This window comes from Myxine glutinosa, unplaced genomic scaffold, assembly GCF_964187855.1.
Source record: "Myxine glutinosa unplaced genomic scaffold, kmMyxGlut1.1 SCAFFOLD_3859, whole genome shotgun sequence".
NCBI lineage: Eukaryota > Metazoa > Chordata > Myxini > Myxiniformes > Myxinidae > Myxine > Myxine glutinosa.
Window position 1 is genome coordinate 5,001 of NW_027619951.1, and position 19,915 is coordinate 24,915.

Consider the following 19,915-nt stretch of genomic DNA (forward strand, 5'->3'; position numbering starts at 1 on the left):
ACCGCAAAGCCTGCACCAAGGAAACATATATAATAAACATAGGGGCAATACCCGTGGTGCTCACCTGGTAGAATAAACAGTATACTGCACTGACTGAAGGTATTTTAAACCAATTAATGGTTGCTGGAAGACAGGGCAGCATCTAGAACCATACTAACATGATCATAATACTTCAAACAATAAAAAAATACCTATTTTGGGGGGCAACCCCTATCCCCCCACCTCCTCCCATTCTGTATACCTCCTCAGAACCCAATTTTTCTAATGCTTTGAACAAACATTGGTACATCACAGATGATAAAGGTTGTGGTGAAGTTTCATCAAAATTGTGTGTGTAGGTTCTGAGAAAAAAGCAAATACCTATTTTGGGAGGTAAGCCCCATAGACCACCTTAGACCCAGATTTTTTTTAAATGCCAGGAACAAACTTTGGTACAACACGGGTGATTAAGGTTGTGGTTAAGTTAAATCAGAATTGCGTTGTAATTTCTGAGAAGAAAGCAAATACCGATTTTGTGGGGCAACCCTCCCATAGACCACCAAAGGGGCAGATTTTTTTTTATGCCGTGAACAAACTTTGGTACAACACACGGGTGATGAAGGTTGTGGTCAAGTTTCATCGAAATCGTGTGTAGTTTCAGAGGAAAAAGCAAATTCCTATTTTAGGGGGTCAAACCTGGATCCATGTTGACCCCCGGTAGACCCCCTTAACCCCAATTTTTTTTAACGCTGTGAACAAGCTTTAATCACAACACAACAAATATCATTTGTGCCAAATTTGGTCGCAATCCCATGAGCGGTTTCAGAGAAGAAGTTTCAAGTGTTTATGGATGGACGACGCGCCATCGCATAAGCTGCCCTAAACTTAATTCCAGGTGAGCAAAAAATAAAGTGCGGGATAATGATTTGCACCATTAATTCTGATCAAGGTCAGAAGAGTTATTGTAGCTATGAAATACGTTATGGCAAATATAATTCAAGCTCGATATGTAAGGCATGCTCATCAGCTGTGAACCCCCAGCCCCATCCACAGTCACTTTGAAGGAGTCATATATGTAACAAAACAACAAAATAGAGGTGGAAAAAAAACGGCAACTTGGAGCAAAGTGCACCACTTCATGTAGCACTTTCATCTGGCCAAGGGAGACACAGAGAACTGCTCCAGAAACAAATTACAACCTGAGCGCAGAGCCAGCCCAGGCCCAAAAGCATTCCGTCCGGGATGCTTGGACCTCTTTGGGGATCTCAAGAACAGGTGGGATCCTGTTTGTGGAGGTCATCTAGTCCCAGGAAAAATCCAGCCAGGAGGCCAGGACCAGATAAGATAATAAAAGAAAAAAGTCGAAACATCAATTCAATTTCACAGCAAACTTCTTTGCCCTTACATGAGCCTTAATTTTATCACGAGAAAAGGTATGGGGGTGGGGACACACCAAATGTTATTTGGTAGTCAAATGCATGTATCATTTTCAAATCTATTCTCTTAAGGAATCCACGATATAGTGAATTATGTATGCAAAGAGGAAGGTGAAATAAAAGTGTCGAAAAAAAAAAATTATACAAAGGAAGAGTCGTGGGAAGAAAAGGGGGAGGAAGGTAAAAGGAGAAGAGATAACAGGAAGGAAAGAAACAGATGTGCTGAATTCCTCTATTTGGTTTTATTGGCTCCCTCATTCTCTTCCAAACCTAACCCTTCCTCTCCATCCGAAACACCATCCCTACCCCTCCCTCACCCACTGCCTCCCATCCCTCTTCCTCCTCATACCCCACCCCCTCCAGATTCCCACTCCACCCCTTTTCCTCACTCCTCCCACCTCACCCCAGCCACTCCCTCCAGACTCCCACCTCTTCTCCACTCCTCCCACCTCTTCTCCACTACTCCCACCTCTTCTCCACGACTCCCACCCTTCACCTCCCCTCTCACCCCACCCCACGAGAAGAGGAGGAGAAGAAGAGGGGAAGACGAGAAGACGAGAAGAGGAGGAGAAGAAGAGGAGAAGACGAGAAGAGAAGAAGAGAAGAAGAAGAGAAGAAGAAGAGAAGAAGAAGAGAAGAGAAGAAGAGAAGAGAAGAAGAGAAGAGAAGAGAAGAATAGAAGAGGAAGAGAAGAAGAGGAGAAGAAGAGAAGAAGAAGGAAGAGAAGGAGAAGGAGAAGGAGAAAGAGAAGTGAGGATTCAGTTCGGAGGGAGAGGGAGAGGGAGAGGGAGAGGGAGAGGGAGAGAAGTGAGGATTCAGTTTGGGTTCGGAGGGAGAGAGAGGGGAGAGAGCGGAGGGGGGCAAGGAGAGAGCAAGAGGGGAGAGTCATTATATCCAGTATTTCGATATCTCCACTTTATATAAATGAATAAAAACTACAGAGTTCATCGAATACATTACCCCACACTCACTTGAGAATTGTGTTCTACAGAGTTCAAGTTTATCATTCCATAAAAATAAAAAAGATTTTAAAGGTCATAGAATGGTTAGAGACAGGAGGGGTTTGGAAGTTTGCTGATGGAATAAAGATGGAAGTTTGCTGCTGTTGATGCAGTGCGTTGTACACCACCTTATTTAGCACATTACATTAGTTGGTTTGTGCCTGGTGTTTGCGTCCTCCATGACATCTTTAAAGACAGTAAGTTCCCTGTTTGGAATTGTTTCAAATTTCATTTGACTGTCCTCCTGGCAGACAGAGTAAGCTTTTTTTATTATCCAACTACTCTTCGCACATGCACGATTGGGACAAATTCAAAGCCAAAGTACTGCTAGCTAAACTGCTGGTTGGTTTTTCCAATTCATGTTCCAATTCGTGTTCAAAGCACAACAATCAATGGGAAAACGTTGTTCCTTAATCATAAGCCAACATTTGTAGACAGGACGGACAGCCAGACAGAAGTGAAGCAATTGCTTAACCACGATTTTCGCATGACGTGCGTGGAGTAATCATCCCACATCATGTTCAGCATGTTTGGCAACAAATACATTTCAAAGGAATCTGGTTTGTTAGGGTAACAGAGGTTATGTTTTTACCCCTGTCTGTCTGTTTGTTTGTTTGTTTGTTTGTGTGCAGGATATCACAAAAAGTTGAGGATGGATACAGATGAAATTTTCTGGGCAGGCTTGGTGTGTGACAAGGTGTGTGACATCACCGTTGAAAGAAGGGGCCAAAAACGATATGTAGCATGAAATCTCAAAATGTTATGGACGACTTATGACTAAACTTGGGGAGTGAGTTGGTTCAGTGACAAGAACAAGCAGATTAAATTTTGGTTCAGGCCCGGATCCAGATCCGTCCTATCAGTGGGATACAAAGCATAAACTGGTCAGCCTGGCAGTGGTATGCACTCTACCGAGAGCCATTCTACTTAGCCCAGCCCCCATGCAGCGGGAGACAGAGTTTTGCAATCACTTCTGTGTGTCTGTCTATCTGTCTCTGTCTGACTGTCTGAGTGTGTGTCTGTCCAGACCATAACTTTATCATTTTCACCAAAGCTTTATTATGAGAATATGGAGAAGACAAATTCATAATTTTGTCAAAAGGTCAAAGTTTAGCATCACTTAAAATCATCAATCTTCATCCAATTGACCAGAAATTTTAAGAATTTGCATATTGGGTCACTGAATTGGTTCACCAATCAAATCAAATTCCTTACATTTTTTTTTTTTTTGATCAAAAGGTCAAAGTTGCAGAAAATCGTCAATTTTCATCCGATTCACTTGAAATTTGAGCGGGGTTTGCATAATGGATAAATGAAGCATATTGCTTTTGAGGTAAAAAGATCAAGATCATCTAAAACCATCATTTGTTGTATTTCTTTCAGTTGTTTGTCATGTTTAGAACACGGAAGAAGAAGAAGTCTAATTAAAAGCGGAAATGGACGGGCTTTGCATTTTCAGATTCTTTCTAGTTTTACTCAGTTTTTGTAAGGACGAATGTAGATCATCCATTTATCAAAAATTATTGCATTGAATTTCTTCATTTTTGCCTTTCTTGACATGGTCCTCCTTTTCCACAAAGACTACATTTTGTCGGCTGTCACAGCCATTGCCTTTCTTCTTGTCTTTTGTTATTTTACAATCAACTGTTAACACCTGCACGTTAATTTACATCTTGCACACAATCTGATGCATAAATAAGTTAAATAATTCAAATGGGATAACACATCCTTATCTTACTCCAATCTTCATTTCAATAAAAGCACTGCCCAAGCTTTCCTGCATAAATAATGCTGCTACATACCCAATACCCATTCATACAAGTTATTGAGTACTATTACTATCTGTAATGGGATTATATACAGTATATTGCTCCGATACAATTTTGCAGACCTTCTCTCGAAATTGAGTCATTACTTTTTTATGCCTCTGTCCCCAAAGGTGGCCTGAGACATAATTTTTCAGGTTGTCCGTCCATATGGGCTAAGCCTCGTTTTTCTCAGCAACCACATGTCTGATTGAGACAAAACTTTCGGGGTAGGAGCGACACCCATGTAGAAAGTCTTTACAATTGTGATGTCATGTCATGTGGTATGGCAACCATCTTTGATTTAACAAAAATAATTAAATTAATTATTTCTCAGAAACCACTGAATGGAAAAAATTGAAACTTCGCACATTCCCAAGTACTCCCAATGGGGGAACAAAAGCATGATAATGATGACATCAGTGATTTTTAAAAATTATTTAATTGAAAGTTTAATGTTTTAATTGAATGCCTTATCATAAAATTCAAACATATGCATGCACATAATCTATGACCCATTTGTATTTAAATATTAAACGTATGACATCATAGGTCACATGGTTTGGCAGCCATATTGGATTTAACCTGAAACCTTAAATAAACATTTTCTCCGAAACCACAGAAGCAATCAACTCGAAGTTTATGTGTGTCGTCGACTGGGCATGGCGATTAAAAGTTGATCACGAAAACGTCATCGGTCACATGGTGTGGCAGCCACATTGGATTGAAGGAAAATATTATATAATTATATCTCAGAAACTGCTTCCCCAATTGATGCGAAATTTTACAAATGTCATCTAACCCCATTATAACCACCTTTAGAGGCCATTTTTCCCCGCAAAGCGGGGGTTGGCCTTTTTCGGGAACCGTGGTTGTTGTTGTTTTTTGGTCCCCTTTTTGAAGCAATGTTTTATGGCCGGATGCCCTTCCTGCCGCCAACCCTTTTTGCCGCCTTTTACGACAAACAGGGAATTACCAGTGAACTGGTACTCAATTAGCCGACCTCGGAAGGATGACAGGCTGAGTCAACCCCCCTGGCGTTAATTCAGCGATCGACTGGGATTCGAACCCAGGATCCTAGGATCCTAAGCCGGCACCCGAGCCGCTAGCCCAACACCAGGGATCATCTAACCCCATTGCTGCATATAATTTGAAAATGATGACATTGTAAGTAACATGGTTTGGCAGCCATCTTGGATCGAAAAACAAACCTTATCTCATCAACATGAAACTCCACAAACGTGATCCCAACCCATACATATGTAGGGTGTACATTTTCGATGTCATATGTCATGTGGTTTGGCAGCAAATATTAGCTTGAAAGTCGGTATTAAAAAAACAAGACCAAAAGTCTAACCGCAGCGTAGCCGGGCTTGTAAAATATTATAAACCACAAACACGTATGATTAGCTTTTTTAACAGTCGCGAATGCTGTTTATAACACTAAATTAAGAAATTTGGAGGAATTCCGACATCCATGAGGTAAGTTTTACTTACAGAACTGAGCGAAGATCTGCTGTAATCTAGATTACACCCCACAAGGGTTGGAGGTGTGCTCATTTACCAAGCAGCTAGATAGCGCTTGCCAAGCCAGCTGTTCCTTAACGGTTTTTAATGGAGTGCTTGCTCGAATGCTTAAAGCACCTGGCGATCTCTCCACAAGAAACTTGGTAAATGAACACACCCAATGTTCTTGAGATCCGACCATAGATGAACTGTAATCCATATACCCCAAAGAGGAATGGCCCTTCCTGCAGCTCCCGTAGTGAGCGCATGTACTCGTAAATTAAAATGTCAGTCAGTGGAGTCAGCCGTCGTAATGACATAAACGTAATGACGTAACGGACACAAAACTGCCGCTACTTTAATGTGGAGAAGATGATATATTTTAACTTCCAGTACACTTGCAGTCACTACGAAGGGATTCATGTTACGATTAGATTTACTATAATATTAACGTTACGTTATCATTATTTCAAAAATTATATTACTATAAAAACCAGGCCAATTCCTTACTTTTATTCTCTATTAATACTGCGGTTATTAATATTAGTGCCGAACACCGCCAATCATTAATTCATGAACCATACACCGCTTCAATCCATTAACTTTGTATTCATGACATTGGGATTAAAGTGTTATGGTTATATTGACTACATTATTATTATTACAAAAACGATACGACTGAAACGATACACTACTGTATTAAGAAACCTGGGCTTAATTTGTCCGAAGCGGTCCGAAAATGAGTCATATGACCTAAGACCTATACGAACCGTTTTGTTGGAAGAGCCGTAACGTCTATGCTTTCGATATTTGATGGTAATTTTAACAATCAGTTTGTTTGCGTTTCACACTGAATGAAAAACGTAAAGCGAGAGCATGGCGATTGTGATATATGACAGGTTCGAAGATATTTTTTGCCTGAACAGCATGTAAATCAAAATGGCGGGGTGCTGAGTCAGCCGCCGCACCGCCGTAATGACATCAGACGTAATCACATCACCCTCTCATGTGACCAGATCCTCAGCTCTGATTGGTATACGTTTGAGGGGACATACATGCATGCATACATACATACATACATACAAACTGTTCTAGATGGCTTTGCCCAATGGGCTACGCCATAAAAACCCTTCTCCAAAACCGCTTCACCGATCGATGTGAAACCTGTCATTTCTGGTAAAAATGTGATACTTGAGAACAGCTGAAGCGATTTAAATCAAACTTGTTTATTTTTAGGACAGTGAACGAAGGCATCTACCCATTGTCACGGGCAGTGTCTACGACTCTACACAGAGACATATAGGCAACATAGTCGCATTTGCTCAAGTTTTCCTACAATGGCATATGGAAAGACTGATAAAAGCAGTGAAAAAGGGCTTTGCATAGTTACACTTTTCATTTTTTTACATCTGTCTAGAGGGAAAAATCCAGCAAATAATCGATTTTCCTTTCCTAAAACCAGCCGGCTGTTCTCTATTGTCAGCTTGACCCCGATCGACAAGATTCATAAAAATGGATAACTAAAACTATACACCTGGATCTACTTAACATGTTTGACAAGTTCAACTAATTGTACCAATGGGGAGGCATCGCCACCAAATGCATTTTCATATTTGTAAAAATTGGCAAAACACAGAAGATTGTAAGACCTGCAGCTGCGTGAAGATTTGAGCTTTCTGGCATTCTTCCAGGCTGGGGGAAAAAGCTGCCAAAACATGCTCTTCTGTACCAATCATTTGCACGATCTCCTGGTCACACTCCACACCCATTGCCTGCCCAACACACCCAACACAGGGTGACACACCAGACAAAGACGCCGTTAAAATAACTCATCACAATCTTCCCGAACAACAATTTCAAATTTCAAAATCAGTCTGATATTTATAAAATTCTTCTACATTGAAAGTAATTTGCTTGTGACCTAAAGCCAGGTTATTGAAACAAAACAGATCAACCAGTTGACACATTTCCACTGTGCAAACCAGCTTGATTGATTGTAAGAACTAGCAAGTTGCCTGTGTCCACATGGGATTCGTAATGGGGAAGGGATGGAGCTGACAAAAATGTAAATGCTATCTTCTGCCATCGAGCCAGCAAGCTGGGAGCAACAATTCACATTTATCTCAACATTTGATGCAATTTAAATGTTCTAATGGCAGCGAGGTGCTCAATTTGAATCTGTATACGATATATTAAGCTTCTTGGTGCCTTGGATCCTTAATAAAAATTTGTATTGGCGTCAGAACCAGTGACCAATTGCAAATTACTCGTAAGATGCGCTTCAGGAACAAGGGGACAAATATTCCAATCAGGAACAAGGGTACAAGTTGTTAAGACTTTCTTAGCTCATGATGGAGGGAAAAAAGTGCCCCCATTCAGCCTATGCAGTGAAAATGGGCCAATATGCACCAACTGCCTCACAAACATCATTATTTCTTGCTGTTGGTCATCTCCAAAAGGCTACAGTCATGATCTAGAGAGAAGAACACTCGACAATAACTCAATGTATTCACCGATAGGAGATCATTTACACAAGACAAGGTCACCCACCTTCAAGATTATAGCTACAGGAATATCATCATTCAGTGTGTTGTGTTTGAGGTAGTAACGTCCGTTTTTCACCACGATGATTGTTCGACTTTTCTTCTCATGAGTTGAACTGTTGGAAGAATTTCACGCTACTTAGAGGCAATATAAACAACTAAATAACGGACATGCACCAAACTGATCATTTAAATGTAAAAAACCCAACATTTCCAAACTACTGTATTGTATCCATATAACTTGGCAATGCTAAACACATTGCCAGAAATAAACTCCCATTACTGAACGTTTTGGGAGTTTATAAATAAACTCCAAATTTTGCTTCTCTTCATTCAGCTACATAGATAATATCCTCAATCCCTCACCGAAAGAATCTTCCAAAATGAAAACTTGTTTTCTACAGTGAATACAGCTCATGGAAGAACTTTAAGAGGCTTTTACTGGTCTTCCAAAAATAATTAAAGGAGGGATACAACTCAACATTTCAGCATTTAATTTATTTTTAGCTTTAATCTATCTTTACCTATTACACCTAAACTGTAGACCAAGCTTATGTCAATTTTCCTCAATATGATTACAATATAATCATAATACAAAATAAATGCTCAAAAATATGCCACCTGAGATGGTACAAATTTGGGAATTCACCAATTGGCATGTTTGTCTCGGAGGTTAAAGCCAATGTCAGGAGATGAGAATAGCTGGTTGGCATTAAAGATCCCAATGTCCTTTGTGAAGAGTAGGCGAGCTATCGCTGGCACCCTGGCCAAATTAGAAATTCCTTCTCTAACCTCCTTAGACAAATGGCAGGCTGGGCTCGGCGGTTCAAAGACATGAGCCAAAAACTTTCCATGGGCAACAACAGAAGGTGAAAATAATTAAAAGAACATGATGGGTGTTTGGGTGCATAATTTATCGTTTAGTGGAACAACATTATTTTAGCCTCCGAATCACCATAGACACAACCAGAACATAGTTACATTGAAAAAAAATTATTTATACCACCAAAGTAAAATAAATAAATAAATAGAGCAAAGTCGGTGGTACTCAATCGCAAATCCCCATGCTTCCCACCGAAAGCAAAATTGAAAGATGGCAAAAGGGTCCACCAGGAATGACAAAATATCTAATTTTGAGTTAAAAAAAAAAATCTTGTTTTGATCCCTGTTACCCCTATTACCTACTCCCTGGGGAATCACACGGGGATTAAACCCAAAGAAAATCGTTACATATTTAATGCGTCTCTCAATGTTTATTGCTTCCAAAAAAGCAATATCGGTGGGCCCAAAAGCGATACTGCTCTTGCACCTTCTTGCCATATGGTGATCACAACTACCAAGTTTGGTGAATTTTTGCAGAAATGTTAAGGAGGAGATAGCATGGCAGACGGACAGACAGACAGACAGACACAATACCCATCTTAAATTTTTTTTAAAGTGTGGGGATAAAAATCTGCTTTGGAGTACAAGACGGACCTAGTAACAGAGGCTGTGACTACTCTCTTGCGATCAGAATCCACAATTATTCGATTCTTGGACAGTTGCTCCTGGATGAGGCATACCTTCTCAACACCCTTCACCACAAAGTATCCACCTGTCATGACAAGTCCATTAGCAGGTATTCAAGGAGAATAATGGCACAGTACAAACTAAACAATAAAATGTACATTCAGAAGTGATATATCAATATAATAACCCACCTGGGTCAAGAGGACATTCGTCAAGTTTGGCACACTCAGCAGGAGACTTTCCCATGAGCACACATTTTAAGCTCCGAAGCATGATGGGCATCCTGCAAAAACAGGGCAGCAGTTTTAGATAAAATGGTGCATCGTCCTCTTTTTCACACATATCTTAAAGGGAAAAACACTGTTACTACGACTTCCATGGCCCTAATTAATCCGACTTTCTGGTGGGGTCCGCCATTTAAGTCTTCCCTCTCAACATGCCCCGATCCTGAGCATCCTACACTTTGCACCTCCACCCCTCATCCTCTCATCTTATTTCTGCCTCAGCTTTGGTTTGCCCCTTCTCCTTCTGCCAACTGCATCCAAAGAGGCTTGCCTGACCACATCCCACTCCTCTCTCTTGAGCACATGCTCCAACCAATGCAGGCATGCCTCTCGTGTCCAAAAAGCACTGACTATTAACCGATTCAACGAGAACGACACTTTTCGACGTCGCAATGTCGACCGATATGCTTACGCCCACATTACCACATCATAATACATACTTGTACCAAGCTTGATTTAAATCCCTTCAGCCCTTCTCCAGTATCACATTTTTACCTGACGTGACCTCTGACACCAAAATCTATTCAGTTAATCTTTGCATCATTATATACACAAAGAATTAAGTTAAGCACCCCCTACACAAAGAATTAAGTTAAGCACCCCCTAATATATATTCTTTGTGTATATGTATACATTGGCATATATTCTAAGGTATGTGAGATCAAATAATGATTGGTATGACATTAGCAATTATCCATTGATGAAATGCAGATGAGTGCACTCATCTGTGACGCCCATCGCTCGTGCAGCACGTGTTATCATCCACGTGGTCGTGATTGATGCAAAGATCGCTAGAGGTCTTCTCAGAACAATGACTGTACGTTAGAAAACATAAACGTCATCCACACTGTCCGTGATGGACCTATAGCTCCATACTTAAATTGAGGTGAAAATATGCCTAAAATTCCCCAAAAATTTCACCTTAAATTATTCAGAATAAAATATTGAAAACGGCATGATTGTTATGTTTTTATGTGACCATAATATCACTTCTCCAGAAAATATAGCAATATCATGGGTATATTACACTGTTTTGACGACAACAAACTTGTAATGTGCGAGGTTGTAAAAAAACGGGGGGGGGGGGGGTGCTTAACTTAATTCTTTGTGTATACATACTTGTAACACGTTTGACTTGTACCCCTTCAGCCGTTCTCAAGTTATCGCGATAACGAAAACCTATCATAGATGCACAACCCAAAAACATAATGCCTCAGGAAACTTCATCAATGGCGGCATAAAACACAACTTAAAACTTTTAAACAAGAATCACTTTTTAACCATCCTGAACAAGCCCCAATTTTGGCTGGTTGAACATCAGTCATCCATGCCAAGGTTTTAAGAACAAACAAATATTTAACAGCACAGCACAAGACAAGACCTTCCAATAGGCAGGGCATTCCGAATGATCCTTTGATTTCCCCGTGTGTACTCGATGTCCACTGTGATTGGAGCTGCATACGTCATGTCTCGCAGACGGCACTGCAAACCCAAGCACGATATGGTTAGAGAAGAAAATGGCAAACGGCCAAAGTAACGTGACTGTGGGTACCAAAACAACGAAGTATACCGAAAATGCATTGCATATCCACATATGCAGAAAGTTTGCATGGCATAACATGCATACTGTGTATCGCATAACAAAAACGATAAAATAATTTATTTTAACACAGAGAAAGTCTATGACATGGAGAATGGGGGCAGAAGGGAAAGGAGGAGTGGCATGGACAGAAAGGCCTGATAGCACCTCCCTGTCAAACAGCCACCACAAAAATATGGCCTTACAAATTTCCACATCATTTATCAAGGAACTACCACGATAGATTTGGTAATCAAAATTGAGAGACAAGATTGCCTGTAACGAAATTCATATTATAGCTACTCATTCCAAACAAAGTAGGAACAACACACCAATTGCATAAGCACACAAACACGCCAAAGGATATGCCATCACCCACGTTAGATGTAAACGTAAACCCGCTTACATTTGATTTCGATTATACAGTTACGTGAAAAAGTAAGTACACCCCATGTAAAGTTGTGACTTTTTCAACATATTTCAACATACAGCTATTTGATCTTCATTTCAACAATATTGATATATAAAGGTGATATAATATAACAAATATCATGAAACATTTACATTTTGTAGTCCATTGTATAATTTAAATAAACATAAATGCAAATTTCGCATGAGGAAAAAGTAAGTACACCCTTGGCTCCAATAGGTGGTATTGCCCCCTTTGGCAGAAACAACCTCAAGTAGGCGTTTCTTATAACTGTCTACCGGTCTCTGACATCGACTGGGAGAAATTTTTGCCCACTACTCCGTGCAGAATTCTTACAGCTGTGCGATGTTTGAGGGGTTTCTTGCATGCACAGCTCGTTTCAAATCCCCCCACAACATCTCGATGGGATTTAGATCCGGGCTTTGACTTGGCCATTCCAGAACCCTCCATTTCTTTCTTTTCAGGCATTCCTTGGTGGATTTATTGGTATGTTTCGGGTCATTGTCATGTTGCAAGGTCCACCTTCGGTTGAGCTTCAACTTTCCGACAGATGGCCTCACAATATCCTCAAGCACCCTCTGGTACAATGAAGAATTCATTGTGGATTCTATGATGGTGAGCTGCACAGGCCCTGATACAGCAAAGCTGCCCCAAACCATAATATTTCCACCACCATGCTTTACAGTTGGTATCAGGTTCTTGTGGTCAAATGCTGTCTTTGGTTTTCGCCAAACATGTCTTCTGGTACTGTGGCCAAATAGCTCTACCTTTGACTCATCTGTCCAGAGCACATTGTTCCAGAAGTGCTCGTCTTTGCCTTGGTGTTCATTGGCAAACTTTAGTCTTGCCCTGATGTTCTTTCTGGACAGCAAAGGTTTCCTCCTGGCACACCTCCCATGTAGATCAAATTTGTGCAGCTTCTTTCTAATGGTAGACTCGTGAACTTTGACATCAACAGTGGTAAGAGCTACCTGTAGGTCCCGTGATGACATTCTGGGGTTCTTAGAGACTTCGTTCAGCATCTTGTGGTCTGCTCTCGGGCTGAACTTGCTGGGGTGGCCTGGCCTGAACAAGTTGGCAGTTGTTTGGAATCTTCTCCACTTGTAGATGATCTTCCGGACAGTCGAATGATTGATTTCTAATTGTTTGCAGATCTTTTTTAATCCCTTCCCAGACTCGAAGGCATCTATAACCTTCTTTCTGAAGGCCTCAGAGAGCTCTTTTAATCTCGGCATGGTGACGCCGCACACTTCAACAACAAAGAGCAAACCAAACTAAATGTCTGAGGTTTAAATGAGACAGGTTCCTCCAAGATCCTCTCTAACGATGTTCTAAGCATTTGCACCTGAGCTGGTGCACCTGATTCTAATTTTAGGTATTTGTAGTGATAAATGTAGGGGTGTACTTACTTTTTCCACATGCGAAATTTGCATTTATGTTTATTTAAATTATACAATGGACTACAAAATGTAAATGTTTCATGATATTTGTTATATTATATCACCTTTATCTATCAATATTGTTTAAATGAAGATCAAATAGCTGTATGTTGAAATATGTTGAAAAAGTCAAAACTTTACTTACATGGGGTGTACTTACTTTTTCACGTGAATGTATGTATATACATTTTGGCTGGTTTTGGCATTTTGGCATTTTGGCCTCTATATATATATAGAGGGAGAGAGGGAGAGAGGGAGAGAGGGAGAGAGGGAGAGAGGGAGAGAGGGAGAGAGGGAGAGAGGGAGAGAGGGTATACGTGAGAACACATCTGATGTTTCTAACTTGTTATGATCTGCAAAATTGCTTCAAAGGGCAAATGTCTTTTGACCTGTTGAAACAAAGATGCAGTCTTTGTATCGCAGTCTATACTTGTGCCAAGTTTGGTCAAAGTACCTTCAGTGGTTCACAGGATATTGCAGTTACAAACAAGAACTTGCTACATATGCAATGCACAACCTGGCACCTTCAGCTAAGGAGGCATAAAGGCAATCTACTATAAATGGAGTGTGTGTGTGTGTGTGTGTGTGTTCGCTTTAAGTCGCACTTTCCAGGAACACAACCCCAATGTTAAACGGGGTGGAATTGTACATGCAAATGTTCGATTTCACAAGTAACAAACATTTTTTTTTAAACGAAAAAAAAAACCCAGAGTTCGTCGCGCATGATACCCCATGCAGCGTTTAAGTAAATACTTGTACTTCAATTTTTATAGAAAAAAATAATAACCAGCAATGCAACTGTCGCAAATTATGCCTCCGCATAGTCCCACAATGGGTAGATGCCCTAGTTTCACTGTCTTAAAAATAAACAAGGTTGATTTGAATCCCTTCAGCTGTTTTCAAGTATCACATTTTCACCAGCCATGACAGGTTTCACATCGATCGGTGAAGCTGTTTCAGAGAAGGGATTTTTTTAATTATCGGCTTTCAAGCTAATATGGCTGCCACACCATGTGACAATGACTTTTACAAAATGTACACTCTGCATATGTATTGTTCGGGGATCACGTTTGTGATGTTTCGTGTTGATCGGATGGGTTCATTTTTCTATCCAAGATGGCTGCCAAACCACATGACCTACGACATCATTTTCAAACTATATGCAACAATGGTGTTAGATTATATTTGTAAAATTTCGCATCGATAAGGTAAGCAGTTTTAGAGATATAATTATTTAATAATTTTCTTTCAATCCAATATGGCTGCCACACCATGTGACCAATGACGTTTTCGTGGTCATCTTTTAATCGCCATGCCTAGTCAATGACACGTAAAGTTTCGAGTCACTCGATTTGGTGGTTTGGGAGAAGATGTTTTTTTAGGGTTTTAGGTTAAATCTAATATGGCTGCCAAAGCATGTGACCTTTGATGTCATAAATTTAATATTTCAATACAAATGTGTCAAAGATCATGTGCATGCAATTTCAGATTTTTAGGATAAGGAATTCGATTAAAACATTTTTGGCTGGTATACCACTTCACCTATGATATCATTGTCATGCTTTTATTCCCCATTGGGAGTACTTGACAATGTGCCAAGATTCAAATTTTTCCCATTCAGCGGTTTACAAGAAATTATTTTTTAATTACTTGCATTCAATCCAAGATGGCTGCCATACAATGTATGGCTTAGCGGTGTTGGCTTAGCGGTTAGGGTGCCGGCTTGGGATCATAGGACCCTGGGTTCAAATCCCGGTCGATCGCTGAATTAACGCCAGGGGGGTTGACTCAGCAAATTGAGTACCAGCTTGCTGGGATGAATGATCACGGTGTGTACCCCAATTTAGAATAGGTACACCGTATCCCTGCGCATCGTAAGAGCGTGACCAAGGGTTGGCGTCAGGAAGGGCATCCGGCCATAAAAACATTGCCTCAAACAGGGAACCATGATTGTCATGGGGCCCACAAGGCTAACCCACGCTCTAGCGGGGAAAATGGCCTTAAAACGATCATTCATTCATTCATTCATTCATTCATTCATGGCTGCCATACAATGTGATCTTTGACATCACAATTATTATAAAAAAAACATTCTGCATGGGTGTCACTCCGACCCTGAAAGTTTCGTCTCAATCGGACATGTCATTGCTGAGAAAAATGAGGTTTAGCCCGTACGGATGGATGGACACCCGAAAACAATGCCTCCAGCCACCTTTGGGAGTGGAGGCATAAAAATTATGGTTTTTGAAGACAATTTAAAAATATCCAGAGGTTTAGTGTTACTGGAGTAGTCTTGTACATCCTTATGGCCTTATACACTGTAATAAGACGACGTTGAGTCGCAGTTTAGGAGATGGAGGATTTATTGATCACCAGAGAACAGTCAATCGCCTCGTACATCACCATATGGCGGCATCTTCTTCATCCAGATACTGCGCCCTCTCATGACATATATCGATATGTCGCTTGGTTCTTGAAGTATGATGGCGATTTGTGTTCTACAGCGTTTAAGTAAATAATTCAATTTAAATAAAGGCTACAAGAGGTTTAAAGTCGTATAAATCAATCAATTCTGGGTTTTACCGCCGTTTTACCCGGTGTCTATTGCATCACCCTATCTAACACGTTACATTAGTTTTCCGTGCCTGTTTGTGTCCTTTATAAACGTCATAAAAAAACATCAAGTTTCCTGATTGGAATAAAATAAAATAAAAAGAACCACCTTTCGAGGCCTCCCCCGCAAAGTGGGGGTTGGCCTTTTCCAGGCACCGTGGTCCCCTTTTTGAAGCAATGTTTTATGGCTGGATGCCCTTCCTGCCGCCAACCCTGTTAGTTGCCCCTTGCGACACGCAGGGAATTACCAGTGACCTGGTACTCAATTTCCCGACCTCGGAAGGATGACAGGCTGAGTCAACCCCCTGGCATAAATTCAGCGATCGACCAGTATTCAAACCCAGGATCCAAGGATCCCAAGCCGGCACCCTAACTGCTAAGCCAACACCAGTTTGGAATGATTTTCAGTATTGTTTGACTGCCAGACAAACAGAGTAAAAATATTATCTCACGCCTCTCTGTGCATATGCGATTGTGTAAAATTCAAAGCCAAGATACGGTGAAACGGCAGACCTGTCTTCTTATTCATGCTCCGATTCGTGTTCAAAATATAACATTCAATTTAAATAAGTCGCTCCTCATTCATAAACTGACAAGACAGAAGAACAGATGGATGGACATGACCCAATTGCTTAACCCCGCTTTTCGCTTCACGTATGCAGGGTAAAAATGGCGATTCGGACTTAGTGAGCATGAACTGGGTCCCATTGCATTTGTGACAATTTCATCATTCCACTGTTTTACTTATAAGCTAACTAGTATTATTGAAAACACCACAATCATTGTTGTACTTTAGGCGCAGTTTGCATTAAGTATTAAAAAAAAAGGGAAACATACCTCATGTGGCGAGACTGGTCTTGTCACATTGAAACTTTCTTCAACATCAGGTGTTCCGACGTAGATATTCAAGTACCTTAGGATATATATCAACATGTATGCACAATGAAATGCGTGTGTGTAAATATAGAATTAACTTAATTTTTCTCTCAAATAATGGGCAATGACACTGAACAAGGTAAATAAAACAAATCGGTATGGGTATATTTAATGTCGTAAAGAACAGCATTAGTTTTTCAGGAACTTAAACAGGGTACTGCTATGCAACGGCTAAAGTTTTCAATTAACACAGGATCACTATATATTCACATGTCAGTGCTGGCAGGCAGAACAGTTTACCATCCTCTTATCAAGGACAGTATGTACGCAAAAGAAAGTTTGCAAAAACTAATTTACATACCACAAAGATTGAGCACTTAAAACAAACAGAACCAGGAAATGACATCAACAAATCCCTCACTTAACTTGACTTCAGAAGCAATCATTTTGTCTTTCTAAAAGTAATAAATCGTGGTTTGAAGTTGCAAATGAAATGACTTTACTTTGCCCAAATTTGCTATGATTTTCCACCTCTCAATTTACCTGTGTAAACGTCTCATCTGCCAGTACTACCTGCCCCGATCATTAAGTGACGTCTGGTCAAACACTGCGAATGCGAATAAACATCAACTTCCCTCGACCTTAAATGTGACGTACCTCAGGGTACAAAACTAGATAAGATAATCAGATAATCGCTGGAAATATGTTGATGATCTCAGCCTTGTTGATATTGTACCAAAGTTACAATATTCACATTTAGTCTCATATTGATTCTCTTACTGATCAGTGTTATGATATGAAGTTGAACCCAGTGAAGTGCAAATTTCTGCTGATTTCATTTATTCACAACTAGCTGAATGCACCTGGCGTTGCCCGGTTTCTTTTTGAATGAATTTTATTTTCTGTACATAGGTCTTACTACTATAATTCAGCTTTTACTCGCGGCCGTAGAAGATTGACTACTATAATTCAGCTCAGCTTTTAATTGCGAAATGGGCCCAGCCCGGCCGAGGCGGCCTCGACCGGCCTCGCCACCGAGCCTATAACCTTCCCGGGGCCCATCCCGACATTTTTTGTTTCAGAGCTTTCCTCAAATCTTTCACCGTTCAGGAGATTAGCGCGTGCAGACAAACAAACAAAAACTTTCTTTTATATATATATATATATATATATATAGAAGATAGAAGATAGAAGATAGAAGAAGATAAGGGACTTTTGAAATGATGTAAGCTGACCCAGAATGCTCAGTGCGCATGCGGAGAAATCCCGTGCAATAGGGGTCATCAAGGAAGCCAAAGCACATATCGTGTATGCAAGAAAAGGATTGTTACCTAAATGGCCCACAAATCTTCTAAAATAAACCGAAAATACTTGTAAATTTACTGAAGAGAAAGTGGTGTGCCACCACAAACAATAGAGTTATAGAACTTTCTGAACTCGTCCAAAATGCTGATATCTTGCAGCTCCAAGAACTGGAAACACCCAAGACTGCATGGATTGGTGCAAGGCCAAAGGTTCATAGGCAGGCGCGTTCTACCCAAACCTTCAACCATTGCCACAGCGATTGGACTTTGAACCTTGCGGGATTACCCCCATGTGAACACAGGCCATATCTGGGGCTTGTCAATGCACAGGGTAGGTTAAAATGGTATTTACTAGTAATCATGTTTGGAGGAAGGGGTGGGAGTAGGAGCTGTATGGGCTGTGAGGGCCCTTATACATAAATAAAATTAAAAAAACGGTTTGGTTCTGGAGCTGCAAGTAAATTATACTAGGTTTTGCATTTATTGGTCACTTGTACCAACAGGAAATGGTAGGAACGAGACAGCTCTCATCCACTGATATTTGTCACATTTCCTGCATTAGTCCGATTTACATTTAGGAGCAGAACAATTATGGTTACCCATTGTGGAGTTGCCACTCTTGTCTAAATGCTGAAAATTATGTTGAAGACAATTTCTATCAGAATTCTATAACATGCTATTGTTACCATCGTACACACGGTTGCCTTAATCTTTTATACCATCTGCATTTGCTATAGGTCTATATGGAACATTTCCTTACATGTGTGAAATGGAAACAAAATATTCAAGGAGACTGGAAGATGTATGACGTATCGTAGAAAGAAGCGTTATTTTCAAACACTACAAGTACAAATGTGACCCTATTTTATCTTTTGGAACGTTTTCATTTTGACGGTGCAGCCTCGTGAGCATGCCAAAGCCAGAAGCCTGGGCCCAGTATCAGGTGTGCTTATATCTTCATTATTTATTAGACATCCTACAGATGTAAATGAATACTCGCTTTACTCTGCGCGCATTGCACATCACGTGCAGCAAATTTCACCACCCTGCATCTTTTATTTATTATTATTTAAAAAAAAAACGCTTCTGTACACTGCCCTTGAGGCTCGGACATAATTAGTCTTTTATGGAAAATGTTTTTCAAGTTTTTCTATCCTCAAAAATAGACCATAGTGAACAACCCTGATCAAATTATCCGTATGAAGGGGGACAGACAAATACACAGTGTGCTTTATATATTTATACTAGCTGAGGTACCCGGCTTCGCCCGGGTTGAATAAGAATAAGACAAATATATGATTGAAAAGAACATGTATATTTTAGAGCAATATCACAGTACATTTCCTACATGACGTTTTGTCAATTGTCAATTTCTCAAACCTCTTGGTATACAACATTTCTGGTTTTCTTACTTGGTGCCAAGACATAAAGATTGCTTGGTTTTCCAACCCTCGAGCAGCCCACGTACAGCTGGCCATGGGAAGTACCCGGCATTGTCGGGCGGGGAAGGGAGGGGAGGGGAGGGGAGGGGAACGGGGGGGGGGGGGCGGGGAGGAATGGGGGGGAGGGGAGGGGAGGGGAACGGGGGGGGGGGCGGGGAGGAGAGGGGGG

The 19,915-nt window shown here is 40.6% G+C and overlaps 1 protein-coding gene across 1 annotated transcript in view; it reads right to left on the reverse strand.

The window, feature by feature from the left end:
* Positions 1-19,774, reverse strand: part of LOC144889443 (DNA-directed RNA polymerase III subunit RPC2-like) — a gene marked incomplete at its 5' end in the record, with an annotated part of 19,883 nt that extends 109 nt beyond the window's left edge. Inside the window, 8 exons of the mRNA XM_078769668.1 lie at positions 1-10; positions 7,377-7,499; positions 8,278-8,386; positions 9,747-9,864; positions 9,971-10,062; positions 11,445-11,545; positions 16,962-17,037; positions 19,717-19,774. The exon at positions 1-10 is cut by the window's left edge and continues 109 nt beyond it. Coding sequence (XP_078625794.1) covers positions 1-10; positions 7,377-7,499; positions 8,278-8,386; positions 9,747-9,864; positions 9,971-10,062; positions 11,445-11,545; positions 16,962-17,037; positions 19,717-19,774 — 687 coding nt within the window. The remainder of the gene's footprint in view (positions 11-7,376; positions 7,500-8,277; positions 8,387-9,746; positions 9,865-9,970; positions 10,063-11,444; positions 11,546-16,961; positions 17,038-19,716) is intronic.
* Positions 19,775-19,915: the final 141 nt, after the last annotated feature.